At 37.5% G+C, this 15,612-nt stretch overlaps 1 protein-coding gene across 2 annotated transcripts in view; it reads left to right on the plus strand.

Moving 5' to 3' along the window:
• SRGAP1 (SLIT-ROBO Rho GTPase activating protein 1) overlaps positions 1 to 15,612 on the plus strand; it is a 312,702-nt gene that overhangs the window by 265,516 nt on the left and 31,574 nt on the right. For both annotated transcript variants that reach the window (XM_025402923.1, XM_025402924.1), the window contains exons 16-17: positions 9,751 to 9,856; positions 12,564 to 12,788. In XM_025402923.1, coding sequence (XP_025258708.1) covers positions 9,751 to 9,856; positions 12,564 to 12,788 — 331 coding nt within the window. The remainder of the gene's footprint in view (positions 1 to 9,750; positions 9,857 to 12,563; positions 12,789 to 15,612) is intronic.

The raw sequence follows: 15,612 nt of genomic DNA on the forward strand, positions 1-15,612 counted from the left end.
GAATTTAGTGAGTTAATACGTGTAAAATGCCAAGAAGAGTGCCTGGCACAGAATGTGCTCAATGAAGTGCCCACAATTAGCTCCACAGGCCTATGGATTTATGAATTACTCAGTTTTGCAGCCCTAACATTTGGCCAGTTCCAAATGTTAGGGATTAGTTAATTCCTGGAGCACGTTAAGTTAAATAGAATTTATAGATGAAATGAATTGAAAAGTCAAGATTCCACCACAAGTTCTTTGTCTTGCATTGGTGCGTAGAGTCCTGGCTCCAGTTGGGTATGAATTTCCCGGTCATAATCCTCCCCAGTCGGATGTCCCATTGGAATTTAGAAGTACAGCTGCACGTCCATTCCACAGCCCTTGCGTAGCCTGAGTCATCACAATGAACCTCTGACCCAGCTGGAAAGAAATGAAAAGGAGGTGTCTCACTTCTGGAATTCTCCTTTGGCCATGTCCAAAGATTTCCCTCACATCCTAGCCAAAAAGCTTAAGTCTGGAAAAATAACAAGTGCTGTACAATGCTTAGTGGTTTTCTAGGTCCATACATCATGTCAGCTGTAACATGTACATGTACCAGTTGGATAAAGAGCATTGGGCCACATTGTCAGTTACCATTATAGAATCATTTCACACTTTTATTAGATGAAAAATAACATAGTGGTTATTTCATAGTGGTTTTTAATAACTGAGGCCATAGAGTCAGAAAGATCTAGGTTCAAATCCTAGCTTTACCACTTTCCAACTTTGTATAAACTTGAGCAAAGATTAATACTTAATCTTATTAAATAGCTGTTTCTTCATCTACTTCATAGAGTCTATGTGAAGAATAAATGAGATAGTCCATGTTCAGGGTTTAACATCATGCCTGGCACATAGTAACCCTCAGTAAGTGTTGCAAGCTGTCATCATTACTACTATTACAATTACTCTGACTATAAACTCTGGTCACATATGCCAGTACCTGGGTTAGCTACTTAGCAATCTGTCTGTTCTGCTAAATATGCGTTTCTTTGGCATAATTAACTCACATGAATTTAGAAATATTAGTGTTATCCTCAAGTTACATTGGTTCCAGCATGATTTTTCCCAGCACATTAAATGCTTTGTAATAATCCATGTCAAGTTTTCTCACAATTAGAGTCATATTTAGCAAATACGTAAACTACAAGGAAAAAATCTATGGAGATAACTTTCATATAGGCAGTGCCTGCAGTGCTCAAGTGCAAATGAAGAAGCTACAATGACATTCCCTCCTGTATTAAAACAATGGATTAATCAAAATCAATGGATTCATAATCCTTGGATTTTAATAGGATTGTTAATGTTTTCATTAGTGCTCTAGTTACAAAGTTTCATAAATGTTGAGTAGTCTGCCCCAACCCTATTTTTCCCCATGAGTCTTGTTACTTTTAGTGCACAGTTTTATAGAATGGCAGGTTTTTCAAAAATATACACATTGACACTAACAACCTCTTTATATAACAACCCCTTTTCCTCCAACATTTAACCTCTTAAGAAGGAGAGGATTCTTGGATGTTATTATCTCTAAGCAAGCATTTTTTTCTTACCAATGTGACCATAATACATTTTTCCTGGATTTTCCTGCATTTTCCCTGGATTTTCAATAAATTATTTGAGTAGCATAATACATCTTTTATCATTGTATCCCCTTATCAATATTGCAGACTTTTGATGATTTGAACCAAGTTGATCGATTGCCTACAATGTATAAAACTTTCTAGGGATTCAGAGACTTGATTCTTGCATTTAAGAGGCTTAAAATATAGCAGGAAAGGTAAGATATTTACAAATAAATGCAGGGTAAGTTAATATACAATAGAAACAAAGATTTTGAAATTTTACAGGAAAGAGAGATCTGTTTGATAGATTGTTTTTACTCTTGTCATCTTGTAAGCATTGCTGTAATTGGGTTTGATTTTCCCCATTAAAGTAATTTCACATGACAGTTATTTTGTATAGAAAAATCTTCCCTTTTCATCTTTTCTAAGAGTTCGCATGAGTCTCTGGAGCACCCACTACTTTTCGCTTACCTATTTTTGGATTGTTTGGGGAAAGGGGTGTGTGTGTGTGTGTGTGCGCGTGTGTGTGTGTGTGTTGAGTAATTATCCAGCCATGTTTATGCCTTATGACCCTGAGTGACCACGTTCTTTGGAAGCTTACAAATACATGTAGTCAAAGGAAATTTATCTTGGCCTTTTTAAAAAAAAAATGCACTATTTTTTCCCCAATTTATTGTACATTTCTTTTTAAAGATTACTTATCTGGATGAAGACATGGTAAAACCAAATGCAACATAAATTTGAAGTGACAAACTTGGTAGTTTCTCAGTTTCTCACCCAAGAGTTATTTTGTTTTGTTTTGTTTTGTTTTAACCATCCACTTTGTGAGTGGTTTTGTCAATGCTCCAGGTCATACCCACAAAGTCTGGGCAGCTTCTAGAATATCCCTGTATCATGGCTCTGAGATTTCCTAGGGCATAAGTTCAAGTGACTTGCCCTAGAAAAGCCACTCAAGTAATTCATGTTTTTTTTCTGACTGCCTTAAGGCTGTGAGCCCAGATAAAACATTTTCACTTCATTTTGCATTAGGTGTTATTATTTAGATGACTACTTGGATATGAGGAAATGGTTTCTTAAGGGAGAATTTTTTTTCCTATCACAAAACCAACATGAAGTCATTGTAGAGTACCTGAAAAATGCACAAAAGCACATAAAATATTGTCTACCAAAATTCCATAATTCCACTACCCAAAGAGTACCACTGGCATGTACACATTTTGTGTACAACAAACAACAACAAATATTATGTTTCATGTTAATATGCAACATAACTACAATACCATTATCATACCCTTAAAACAAACAATAATTCCTTAAATCATCAAATGAGTAGTCAGTGCTTTTTTAATTATTTATTAGGTTGTTGCAAAAGTTATTGTGGCTTTTGCCATTACTTTCAGCGGCAAAAACCACGATTACTTTTGCACCAACCTAATGTTATGCAATTAACACGTTATCACTGTAGAAAAATTATAAACTAAGAACGAATTGTAATTTCTGTACACAGGGATAGTGATAACGTTTTCAGTATCTTTCCAGAGTTTTTCTACAGTACTTATGTACTTTGTGAAACAGCTTGATTGAGATATAATTCTCATACTCTACAATTCATCCATTAAAGAGTACAGGCCAGTGGTTTTTAGTATAGTCACAGAATTGTGCAACCATCACCACAATCAATTATAGTACATTTTTATTATCCCCAAAAGAAACCCCAGTTAGCAAACATTAGCAATTACTCCCCATTTACTCATAACCACCACCACCCCCAGCCCTAGGCAATCACTAATCTACTTTCTGTTTCTATAGATTTGCCTGTTCTGGCCGTTTCATATGAATAGAATTAGATAGTATGTTGTCCTTTGTGATTGGCTTTCACTTAGCATAATGTTTTCAAGGATCATCCATGTTATAGTAGGTATCAGTACTTCATTCTTTTTGATTGCAAAATAATAATCCATTTTGTGGGTACACCACTCCTATGTACTTTTCATAAAAATTATATTGTACCAAGTGACCACTAATGGATAAGAGGTTTGTTTTTGAAGTGATGAAAATACTCTAAAATGATTGAGGTGATCTTGCACAACTCTAAATGTACTAAAAATCATTGGTAAACTGTAAATGGGTAAATTATATCGTATATTAATTATATCTCAATAAAGGTGTTGTAAAAAAAATTGTTTTTGAGACAGGCTCTCACTCTGTTGTCCAGGCTGGATTGCAGTGGCATGATCACAGCTCACTGCAACCTCTGCCTCCCAGGCTAAAGTGATCCTCCCCCCTCAGCCTCCCAAGTAGCTGGGACCACAGGCGTGCACCACCACACCCAGCTAATTTTTGTATTTTTTTGGTAGAGATGGGGTTTCACCACATTGCCCAGGCTGGTCTTGAACTCCTGGACTCAAGCAATACACCCGCCTCACCCTCCCAAAGTGCTGGGATTAAGGCGTGAGCCACTGTGCCCAGCCAAGCTGTTGCAAAAATTATGTCACGCCACACTGGCTCTTCATAAACCACTTTTTTAAAACTCAATAATACTATTTTCAAAATATAGCTTTTGGTGACCCTATAACGATTTCTATTTTATGTAACAAATCCCTAGTTTAGACATTTAGATTGTTTCCAGTGATTTTGCAATTATGCCAAAATACTATGATGAGCTTCTTAGTACCTAAATTTATTTGCCTTTTCTGATTATTTCATGAAAAACATTTTTGAACTCTTTTTCTGGTGCTCTAATATATGTTTTCGCTGTAAGAATTTCTTTCAGCTTTATGGACCTACGTGGTGGTTTTCTCTCTGAATTCTAAATTTCTGTTTGATGCCTTATAATAATGTTCTTCATTTTTCCTTTATCCTTAAAAATATTTAATAGGCTGAGTATCTGAACTGAGTAGGTAAAGCTCTCTAGGCTAAGACTCAGTTTCTTTCCTAACCTCAATATGTTAATTCAGCAGAACAGGAAACATCTATGTATGTATTTCTATAGTGCTGTTATTTAGGAGAGGCATCAATGGTTTAATTCACAGAAGTCAGTCTATTAAACAATTATATACGAAGGTTTGATGAACACCTTGACATTGTTAGTGTGAACCTAAAAATGTCCTGAAACTGGTACATTCATCTTGAATGCCAGCTGTTAGGCTGTGGAACTCACAAGTACGTGTGTACCCACTGTTAAATAAACAGTTTCTAAATGTGGCCACCGAGGAATTTCCTTCCCTGCCTTAATACTGAAGGAGAAATTTGCATCTTGTGATTTATTATTTGTTTTCTGGCAAACCAATACTTCTACAAATAGTCCACAGAAGAACCGGTATTTTCAGAGTGATGACCATTTGAACTTTTTGCCATTTGCTGAAGTAACTTGTGTTTTATGGTAAATTTTTCACATGCATTTACATGGAGCTGTCTGAGCCGCCTGCTGGGAAGTTGGGACTCTAACATGAGAATCTTGCCTTCCTGGGAAAAGAACATAAATTAACCCAGGGAGCTTTGAGCATGTGATCAAGGTTGGATGAATGCCACTTTTACCTAATTACATGAGACTTTGAATTGTGGAAAACAAAGCCCAGCTTACAAGAAGTCCAAATGAAATACTGATTTTCCTCACTGACAACTTTTCTGAGGGGAAGAAAAGACCCATCTTTCCCTCCAGCATGAAATTGTGAAAGACCATGAATTGCCACACTCAGAGCCAGCTAGGAATGCACATTCATCAGAGTGTCAGCAGCAACCATAAATTTTGCCCGCTAACTGGACTCAAGAGTAAATGAGTCATTTGTACCAGAGCAAAGCTCCTGTCGGAGGCACATCGCGCGCCTGTTGAGCAGCCAGCCAGGTAGAATTGGGAGTCCTGCTCGCAGCCATCACGGTTGGAAGCCTTCAAGACGAATAGATTTGCTACTACTTCAGGAATGCCAGCAGTTCTGTTTTGCTTTGATTTATGTTTCTGTAGTTATAGAGAATGTACATCTGCCTCACATAACTTTATCTAGTCTTTTTGGTGTCACTTATGTCCTTGTTGCTTTTCCCCTGAAATCTTTCATTCGCATCCCACATACCCCCTCATTCTTTTGCTGTGGTAATATATATATAACCATATATATATATAACCATATATATATATATTTAAAAAAATGAAATTTACCATGTTAGCAATTTTTAAGTGTACAGTTCAGTGGCATTAAGTACGTTCACAATTATCACCACTATCCATTTCTAGAACTTTTTCATCTTCCCAAACAGAAACTCGGTGCTCATCAAACAATAACTCCCCATCCTTCTGCACTTCTGCCCCAGGCCCTGGCTTTATCTCTTCTACTTTCTGTCTCTATGCATTTGCCTATTCTAGGTACCTAACATAAGTGGAATCATATAATGTTTGTTCTTTTGGTGACTAGCTTCAGTTAGCATAGTGTCCTCCAGACTCATGCATGTTGTAGCACGTGTCAGAAATTCGTTTCTTTTTAAGGCTGAATAATGCTCCATTGTGTGTGCATACCACATTTTGTTTATCCATTCATCTGTCAATGAACATTTAGGTTGTCTCTACCTTTTGGTTATTATGAATAATGCTACTCTGAAACTGGTGTACAAATATTTGTTCCCTCAATTCTTGTTAAATAAAATTTTAGAACTGCCTTTAAGAGGTAGAGGGGACTAAGTTTAGAACCAAGAGACAGAAACAAGAGGATTTTGAATTAAGATTAAACATCTTGGGGCCGGGCATGGTGGCTCATACCTGTAATCCCAGCACTTCGGGAGGCCAAGGTGGGCAGATCACTTGAGGCCAGGAGTTCGAGACCAACCTGGACAATTTGGCAAAATCCCCTCTTTACTAAAAATACAAAAATTAGGCATGGTGGTGGGTGCTCCTAATCCCCGCTACCTGGGAGTCTGAGGCCTCAGAATCACCTGGACCTGGGAGGCGGAGGTTGCAGTGAGCCGAGATCGCCCCACTGCACTCCAGCCTGGGTGACAGAGTGAGACTGTGTCTCAAAAACAACAACAACAAAACCTCTTGGAAGTAACGCCTATGTCCTGTAGTTATAGAGAATGTAGCTTCCAGAGTGACTGGCCATCTATGGGATTTGACAAATATTAAAGATGAATAATATAGTAAGAGTGGTTCTTTTTACATCCTTTCCTTTCCTTTTGTTTTTAACTCTAGGCCTTCAAAACTAGCGTTAAGCTACAAAAATCCTGTCCCTGATTGTTGACCTTAATTTTATGACTATTAATTTTTTTAGAGATGATGTATTGCTCTGTTGCCCAGACTAGAGTGTAGTGGTGTGATCATAGCTCGCTGGAGCCTTGAACTCCTGGGCTCAAGCAATTTTCTCACCTTAGCCTCGACCTTAACTTTAAAATGAGGATTTGCTTGGAGAATGAGGAAACTTCACTTTTGAAACACCCAAGATCCTCAATAAACAGTGGGAGAAGTTTTGTTGTTGTCTTAAGAATAAATCATAATATGTATAATTTCGCTTTTGAAGGGTTTTTCTTTTTCATTTTTAGAGATAGGCTTTCTAGATACAGGTATGCTAAATCATCTTTGTCTTCCTTAAAGTAGCAACAACATTACACTTTTTATAAAATCAGCTATTTTAGGTAATAAACATTCAACCAGTTAATTTCTGATATGAGATAATAATGCAGCTGTATTGAAATAGTATTTAAAGGTACAAAATTCCCCCCATTAAATTCTCAATGACTTTCAAATTACTTCATCTGTAGACATTTCATCTTCCCTCTCTGTACAGTGTGGTTTTGCACATATCACTTGAAGTTGTCATGGAGATAAACAGCTTACTCTGGGACATGTCTTGATCCTACTAGGACTGAATTGGGTGGAAATGTTGATAACTTAATTATTGAGTTATTGTGGCCTGAGAGAATTTATACACCTGTTGAATAACTTCTTTTTTAAGCATCTTATTCCCTCTTTTCAGGGAAAAAAAAAATTGAGACCACTGCCTGAGAAGTATGTTGAAGTGCTTGTATGCAATAGATATAACCCTAATCTGCCTTGTTCATAGTGTTATAGTTTTTCCATTTTGAAATATTTTACAAATAAAAAAGGCAAAATGTAATATATCCAATTCAGTATTACTAAGATCACACTATTATAAATTTTAGGTTTATGGTGAAAGAATAAAAATGAAAGAATGAGAATGTTAATTGCATGATAATGTTTTACTTACATTCTGGTTCAAGAGTTTCTGAAATTGCATTTGCTGAAAGATGACAGAGCTACGGTTCCAACTTTGGCATACTTAAAGGTGGGAATGGAAGTGTTTTTTTCCCAGGAATCCTGATAAATTATTGCTTGTTTTGTCAGCTCATTCTTGGTTAATCAAGAATATTGCTAATAGATTTTTCACACCTTTTCAGCTATGCAGAAGGGAAAATAAAATGCCTAGTTTGATAATAAGTGGAAAACAGCTGGGGTCAGCACTCAAGATTCCAGGGAAATGAGCTTGGCAAGAGTAATTAAGACGGTGGTTCTCAACCCTGGCTGCATAAAAGAATCTCAGGCATCAGCATTTTTAATCTCGCCAAGTGAATCCAAGTCAAGGTTGAGAGCCACTGATACAAGAGGAATTGGAAAGGGAAACTGAGTTAGGAGAGTATTTTGATAGTCTAATTTAGAAATAATCAAGACTTCAATTAGAAAATTAGCAGTGAGATATCTAGAACTAGAAACTACAGGACTTCGTTTCCATTCAAGGGAGAAAAATGAAGCAAAGATGTCATCTTAGAAGTGATGTTTGTAACCTTGCAACTGGGTGAGGTTGCCATTGAGGAGGACCAGGTAGAAATCTTGGAGAGTTATCCACATTTGTGGGTGGAAGAAGGTTTAAAAAACAACAATAATAATAAGGAGAATGAGTTGACTATGGTGTCAGAGGCTATGGACTGAGAATTTTCAGGTATTTTCATGAATATCTCAAGAGCAATTAAGAACAGTATGGTGATACAAAGTATAGAAAGCTTCATAAATGTTTTCAAACATACTACTTTTTTGGAAATATTTTCTTAAATATATACTTATTGGGTATCTTCAAAGTTGTACTTTGTAAAGGTACAACTCTACAAAGTTGTAGTCTTGGGATCGAAGAAAGGCAACCAGACTTAGGAAACAGGAAACAAACTTACGAAACAGACTTATGAAACCAGACTTACGAAACAGGACACATAGGTTGTGGTCCCAGCTCTCCCCCTTCTAGCCTGCTGACCTTGGGTATGCCACTAGCCCAGTTCTCATTTTCCTAATCTGATAAATGGGGATGACAGTGTGTGCTCCGCCTACTGCAAAGTTTGTTATTCCCTTTAACTTAGACAGCAAACGTGAAAATGTGTTCTTAAATATATAGAGAATTATACCAATAATGTGTTGTAGTGGTAACCTTTTTGCTGATGTTCATAAGCACTTTAGTACTGAGACACTTTGGACAGTTTGTATTCCCGGCAAAGAGGTAGCATAACACTAGTCTCAGGTAATCCTCTCTTGGGGGAGCTCACCATCCCACAGGGAGGATGAGATAAGGAAATAAATAGCTGTAAACATAAGGGCATACATCATATGAAGGCAGGAATTGTATTGCTAATGTATTCCTAGTGCTTGAAACCTGGTAGACTGTCCTAATATTGATGGTATAATGTAATACAAGGTGAAAAGCCATATAAGTAAAATGCAATGGTAATTTTGAGAAAGGAGAGATTCTAAACCTGGCACATTGCCTGGATCATAGTCATAGACAAATATATGATGAATTAACGCATAACAGTTGGGGAAGGGGTGCCTTGCCCCAGAAAGCTACTTTGGTTAGTGTGCAGCAAGAAGAAGTTGAAATCATATCAGATACAAAATTTAGAATTAGCAGCAAAGGAAAAAAATGGTTTTTAAATCTAGAAGACTCTAAATTACTCAAAGCCAAGTCCATGAAAGTCAGAGAAAACGGTGAGGGTCAGAGGAGAAGCCCTCTGGAATGGTGGTATACTCAAGCCGATCATTTATTCACTGTTTTGGTTACAGTTGCATCTCACACAAGAGCAAGGTGTTGCTTGTATTCAGATGTGTACTGGTAATCCATGTACTGCAATGTTCTGTTTTAAATGTGGCGAGTGAAAGGACTCTCACCATGTCATCTTCCGTCTGTAGGAATAGATAATCTCTATGAGAGGGCGCTTCACATCCGCAAACTCCTCCTGACTTTGCCCAGGTCGGTCCTTATAGTGATGAGATACCTCTTTGCCTTCCTCAATCAGTAAGTACCTGAATGCTCTAACAAAAGGTCCATCTGAATTCTGTCTTTGTTCTTGGATCCTGCAAAATGTACATTGGGTTCCATTTATCAGCAGCGTCAAAGAGAAAAATGATTGAATATAGACTGAAGGTACATTTTTCCTTAGCAGATCAGCATCATTGATAGATGAAAGCCCTACCCTGGATGTAGAAACTGTAGCCACAAATGCAAAGATATTTAAATATTACTTTAAAAAAAAAAAAAAAAAAAAAACACTTTTCAGTGAAAAGTGTTATTCAGTGTTTTTCCAACTTCCATCCAAAACTGTCATGAATGTTTTTGTCAAAATGATGGAAACTGGCTGTTCGTTGCGGAAAATTTCTGTGACTTTTTAATATTGCAGTTGGGGATGGAAGAAAATCATAGATGGGAGCTGTACACAGATCCAAAAAAGAATTTCTGCAAATTCACTGTAATGAGACCTTATCAAGAAGAAAATACCTCAAAATGTTCTCTTAAACAAAGTAACAAATCTTTTAAATTACTACATAATTTTCAAAGAACTTTATCCTTTTAATTTCGGCAGCTTGATTTTCAGCTATGCTACTTCCTGCTGTATGGGTTCCGTTATAAGAACAGCTTCCCCACGTCCTACTAAGAATCCCCTTGCTATTCAGCATTTCAGTTAAGCAGCTGGAAATAAAGAAATGCAGGGGCATCAACTTCTTGAATAAACTTGGGGAAATGCCTTCTCATGCTAGCATGGATTCTCCTTTCCTAAAATTCGGGTATTTTCTTTTCGGTATTTCATGGGATGTTTGGAGTTCTCAAAAGCCACGGTGACTTATTACAATCCTGCTGACTAGTCCTGAAATCATAACCACTCAGCTTGACCCCGGGAGCCAAGTATCATACAATAGGGAAATGTTGGCAGAGAACCATACAGAAAGAAACTCTACTGCTGACCTGTGGTGCCTAAAACATTCACAGATGACAGTAGCAACCCCTTGGTACATTAATCACCATCAGAAATAAGCAGTATCTAGAGAGATAGGTTTAAACTATGTTTAGGCTAGACGCTGTACATTTTTACCTTTAAGGAAACACAGTCACTCAGGCAGTTTTAAAAATCCAGAGGCTTGCCTGCCCCGCCACGCACCACCACCATACCCCAGGATGGAGTACCTTGCATTCCTACTGGCCCCCTCCATACCATTCCTACCAAATCTTCCTGACATACCTGAACAAAATCCTCTGTGAACTAATAATCCATAATGGACTAGGAAAGCAGTCTGTTAATTAAGAAAGTTCTCAAAACCTGAACCTAACTCCTTACGCATCTCAGAAGAATGGCAAATGCACCATGGGTGTTGCTGGCATTGCTTCCAGTGGTGCTACCCAGAGGCCCTCTGGCTGGTTGCACCTGCCTTCACGCAGACACAAGGGCCCAGCCTCTAGGGCAGGATGCTTGGGATGGGGATTGTGAAAAGAGAGATAAGCTATTATTTTACTGCAGAATCAAAACTTGGAAATAACATTTTTACATCACGTTTTTGTTTGCAAGCCAGCACTAAAGACCCAGAAAGATTAACTGTGACTGTCTCCACTGAACTGAAGTGTGTCTTTTGGAAATTAGGCCATTCTTATTCAGAATCTCCATTTTCAAGATGATCTGTAACATGATCATTTACTGTTATTGTGAATTTTTTAAAATATTGTGTGTTTGAGAAATGGCAGAAGGGAAAAACATATGTTAGTTGTGGAAATTAAGCTTTTGTATTTTCTACTTTCTAGACTATCTTATTTCCAAAAAAAAGGGTAAAGTATGTCATGTGGTATCTCAGTTTCTTTGTATCTGTCATCATCTCACAAAGGTAGTTGAGTCTCCTTTTTCTCCTTCCATTTGTCATATGTTCACCTGGATTTTACATTTCCTTTCAAGACTGACATTCTATACACTGAAAGATAACATATCTAAACTCTCCCTAGAACGGGGAGCATAGCAATAAAGAGCTGGCTTATTTTGAATCACTGTGAAAATATTTCACAAATACCCATTGAATAGAATGTAGAAATTAGTACAAGACAACTGGAAATCTCCCCTACAGTTTGCAAGCGTTGCATAGAGTAAGAGAATTCAGGATTCTTTTCCCCTTTTCTTGTATTTGTAACGGCTTCTGTGACACTGGTTGTCACCTAGCGTTGATTGTCTTACCCAAAAGCAGATTATGAAGCCTGGAGTTATTTGCTCCTTTCAGTAGTTACAAAGAAAAGGTTCTTTGTTTTGTTCTATGCTTTCCCCAAGATTTATAGGAGAAAACTAAAAATCTGAGATATATTTGAATGGAGAGAAGACAATTTTAAAGACATCTATAAAGCTTTATGGAAATCCTTACTGTGTATCCCAAATTTACTTGAGGAGCATTTAGAGCCTGACTGTCAAATTTGCAAATAAAACTCGTTTACGTGATCCTGGTCTCCATTGTAGTAAGTATTATATTAAACCCCCTCCTGACTTTGAAAAATGCAATTAAGCAAATAGGACTTAGAATCCCCTCTCAGTTTCTACTTTGTTAAGGTCATATGTCATTTCACTTTCTTTGGAGTTTGCTGAGCCAACTTAAAGTTGAAGTATCTTATTAAAGTATTGAAGTGTCTTCTTATTAAACATGTATGCCCTGTTCTTCTCTTTGTTCTTTTATAACTCCTTTCTTGTTTCCTTTTGTAGTCTATCACAGTACAGCGATGAGAATATGATGGACCCTTATAACCTGGCCATTTGCTTTGGCCCAACATTGATGCCTGTCCCAGAAATACAGGATCAAGTGTCTTGCCAAGCACATGTGAATGAAATTATCAAAACCATCATCATCCACCATGAGACTATTTTCCCAGATGCTAAAGAGCTGGACGGCCCTGTTTATGAGAAATGTATGGCTGGAGATGACTATTGGTAAGTCTAAGACTTGTAGTCCTCTTCTCCCACCGAAAATTATGGAAATATACCTATCCATTTGATTAGAAGAAAGAGTTTCCTATAAGCCACCAATGCTTCCAACTTAAAAGGAAGAAGCAGTAACACTTGAGATAAATTTTAGAATACTAAGACTCATGGAAACTCATATTTATCCCTCTCTTTTCTGCAAGGACTCTTATCTTTTAAATAAATCTACCCTATCATGGTTTTGATAGAGAAAAAGAGTTCTGTTATTATGTAGAGCTATATTAACTTTTATCATTACATTAAATAAAGAAAAGATAACAGATTGAGATTTTATTTTTCAGTCTAAATCAGAGGTTTTGGTTTCATATAAAATGTTTTTAAATTCTCATTTTAAAGGAGCCCTGTCAGCCAAATGTGTTTTCATTCTTATTTTTGTTTTCACTCTTACTAACGAATATAATTCTAACTATAATTATAGTTAGACCTTTAGGTCATTTTGAGTAAATTTATTATATTCATGTATTTTTGAGATAAAATTTTTAGCATGGCAGTATTGCCTCCCATTCCATCCATGTTGCTGCAAATGAGAGGATCTCATTCTTTTTTATGGCTGAATAATATTCCATTGTGTAGATATACCATAATTTCTTTAATCCATTCATTCATTGATAGACACGTAGGTTGTTTTCACATCTTGGCTATTGTGACTAATGCTACAATAAATATGGGAGTGCAGGTATCTCTTCAATACACTGATTTCCTTTCTTTTGGATGTATACCTAGCAGTGAAGGTCATTATGTTAAGTGACGTAAGCCAGGCAGGAAAGACAAATATCACATGTTCTTACTCATACGTGGAGCTAAAAGAGTGGATCTCATAGAGTAGAGAGTAGAATGGTGGTTACCAAAGGCTAGGAAAGGAAGGGGAATAGAAAGGATGAAGAGAAGTTGGTTAAGGCCTATAAAAATACAGTTAGGTAGAAGGAATAAGACGGGTGCAGTGGCTTGTGCCTGTAGTCCCAGATATTTGAGAAGCTGATGCTGGAAGATCATTTGAGCCCAGGAGTTTAAGGCTGCAGTGAGCTCTGATCACACCACTGCATTCCAGCCTGAGCAACAAAACAAGACCCTGTCTCTAAAAAAGAAAAAACAAAGGCTGGGCGCAGTGACTCATGCCTATAATCCCAGCACTTTGGGAGGCTGAGGCAGGCAGATCACTTGAGGTCAGGAGTTAGAGACCAGCCTGGCCAACATGGTGAAACCCCGTCTCTACTAAAAATACAAAAATTAGCCAGGCGTGATGGTGCATGCCTATAGTCCCAGCTACTCCAGAGGCTGAGTCAGGGGAATCACTTGAACATGGGAGGCAGAGGTTACAGTGAGCCAAGTTCATGCCACTGCACTCCAACCTAGGTGACAGAGCAAGACTCTGTCTCAAAAAACTAAAAAAATTTAGAAGGAATAAGCTTTAGTATTCAGTAGTACAGTAGGAAAATTATAGTTAACAATAATGTATTATATATTTAAGAACAGAAGAATTGTAAGGTTCCCAACATGAAGAAAAAATAAATGTTTGAGGTGATGGATATCCCAGTTACCCAGATTTGATCATTACACATTGTATATGGCTATCAAAATATCACATGTACCCCTAAAATATGTACAACTATTATATATCAATTTAAAAATAGCATAGAAACTTCCATTTCTTGAGCCCCTATTACATCTCAGCTGCTTAGTGCATGTGATCTCTTTTATTTAGCATAACCACTCTACCAAGTAAGTTAAGAAAGGCCAAGGAGCCTTCCAATGATTACTAGTAAATCAAGGTTAGGTGTGTGAGATTCCAGAGCACACATGAGTCTCCTCACTCAGCAGCCTCCCTGCCCACCTCAGAAACTGCCCTGTGCAGCTGGGATTCAAGAGAGGCTGGAAATAGGTTTGTCTAAATCCCTCCTTCTGGACCCTGCTCACAACACTTTCTTTCCCATTTTCTTACCAAAGATTAAGTAGAAATGGAATGAGTAGCTGATAATTAAATAACTAAAAGTAGTTTTTTTTTTTACTTGAATCATAGTATGGTCATATGCCCTAAGAAAACTGAGTGGACTATTTCCAGAAGTACTGTTTTCTAAATTAAGAGCGAAACATACTAGATTCCAGTTCTGTAGCATATTCACCAACTTTACAGATGAAGTTCAATTCAAAATATTTACTTGAGTACTTACTATGGGCAAGATACTGACTGAGCTTGACTCTGGGAAGGTAAATGAATGCAACTCAACCCTGCTAAGACACATGATTTTATTTTCATCATTGTATTTGTTTTAAGGCCAGAACCAAAGGTATGGTTAGCATTTTTTTTTTTCTTTTTTTTTTTTTTTGGAGACAAAGTTTCACTCTGCTGCCAGGCTAGAGCGCTGTGGCGCAATCTCAACTCACTGCAACCTCTGCCTCCCGGGTTCAAGTGATTATCCTGCCTCACCTCCCAAGTAGCTGGGATTACAGGCGTCTACCACCATGCCCAGCTAATTTTTGTATTTTTAGTGGAGACAGGGTTTCACCATGTTGGCCAGGCTGGTCTCGAACTCCTGACCTCAGGTGATCTGCCCACCTTGGCCTCCCGAAGTGCTGGGATTACAGGCATGAGCCACTGTGCCTGGCCTGGTTAGCATTTTTAAATATTAGGGCTATGTCATTAAGCTCTGCTGTCTTGTTCATTTTATAAAAGAGCAAGTTTGTAGATGTCTGGTCAATATTATTTGATGTATTATATTCTAGGACATTTTGTGATCGCTACTTTTTCCAAACAGAGTAAAAGTCCTATGATAGT

This window comes from Theropithecus gelada, chromosome 11, assembly GCF_003255815.1.
Source record: "Theropithecus gelada isolate Dixy chromosome 11, Tgel_1.0, whole genome shotgun sequence".
Classification (NCBI taxonomy): Eukaryota; Metazoa; Chordata; class Mammalia; order Primates; family Cercopithecidae; genus Theropithecus; species Theropithecus gelada.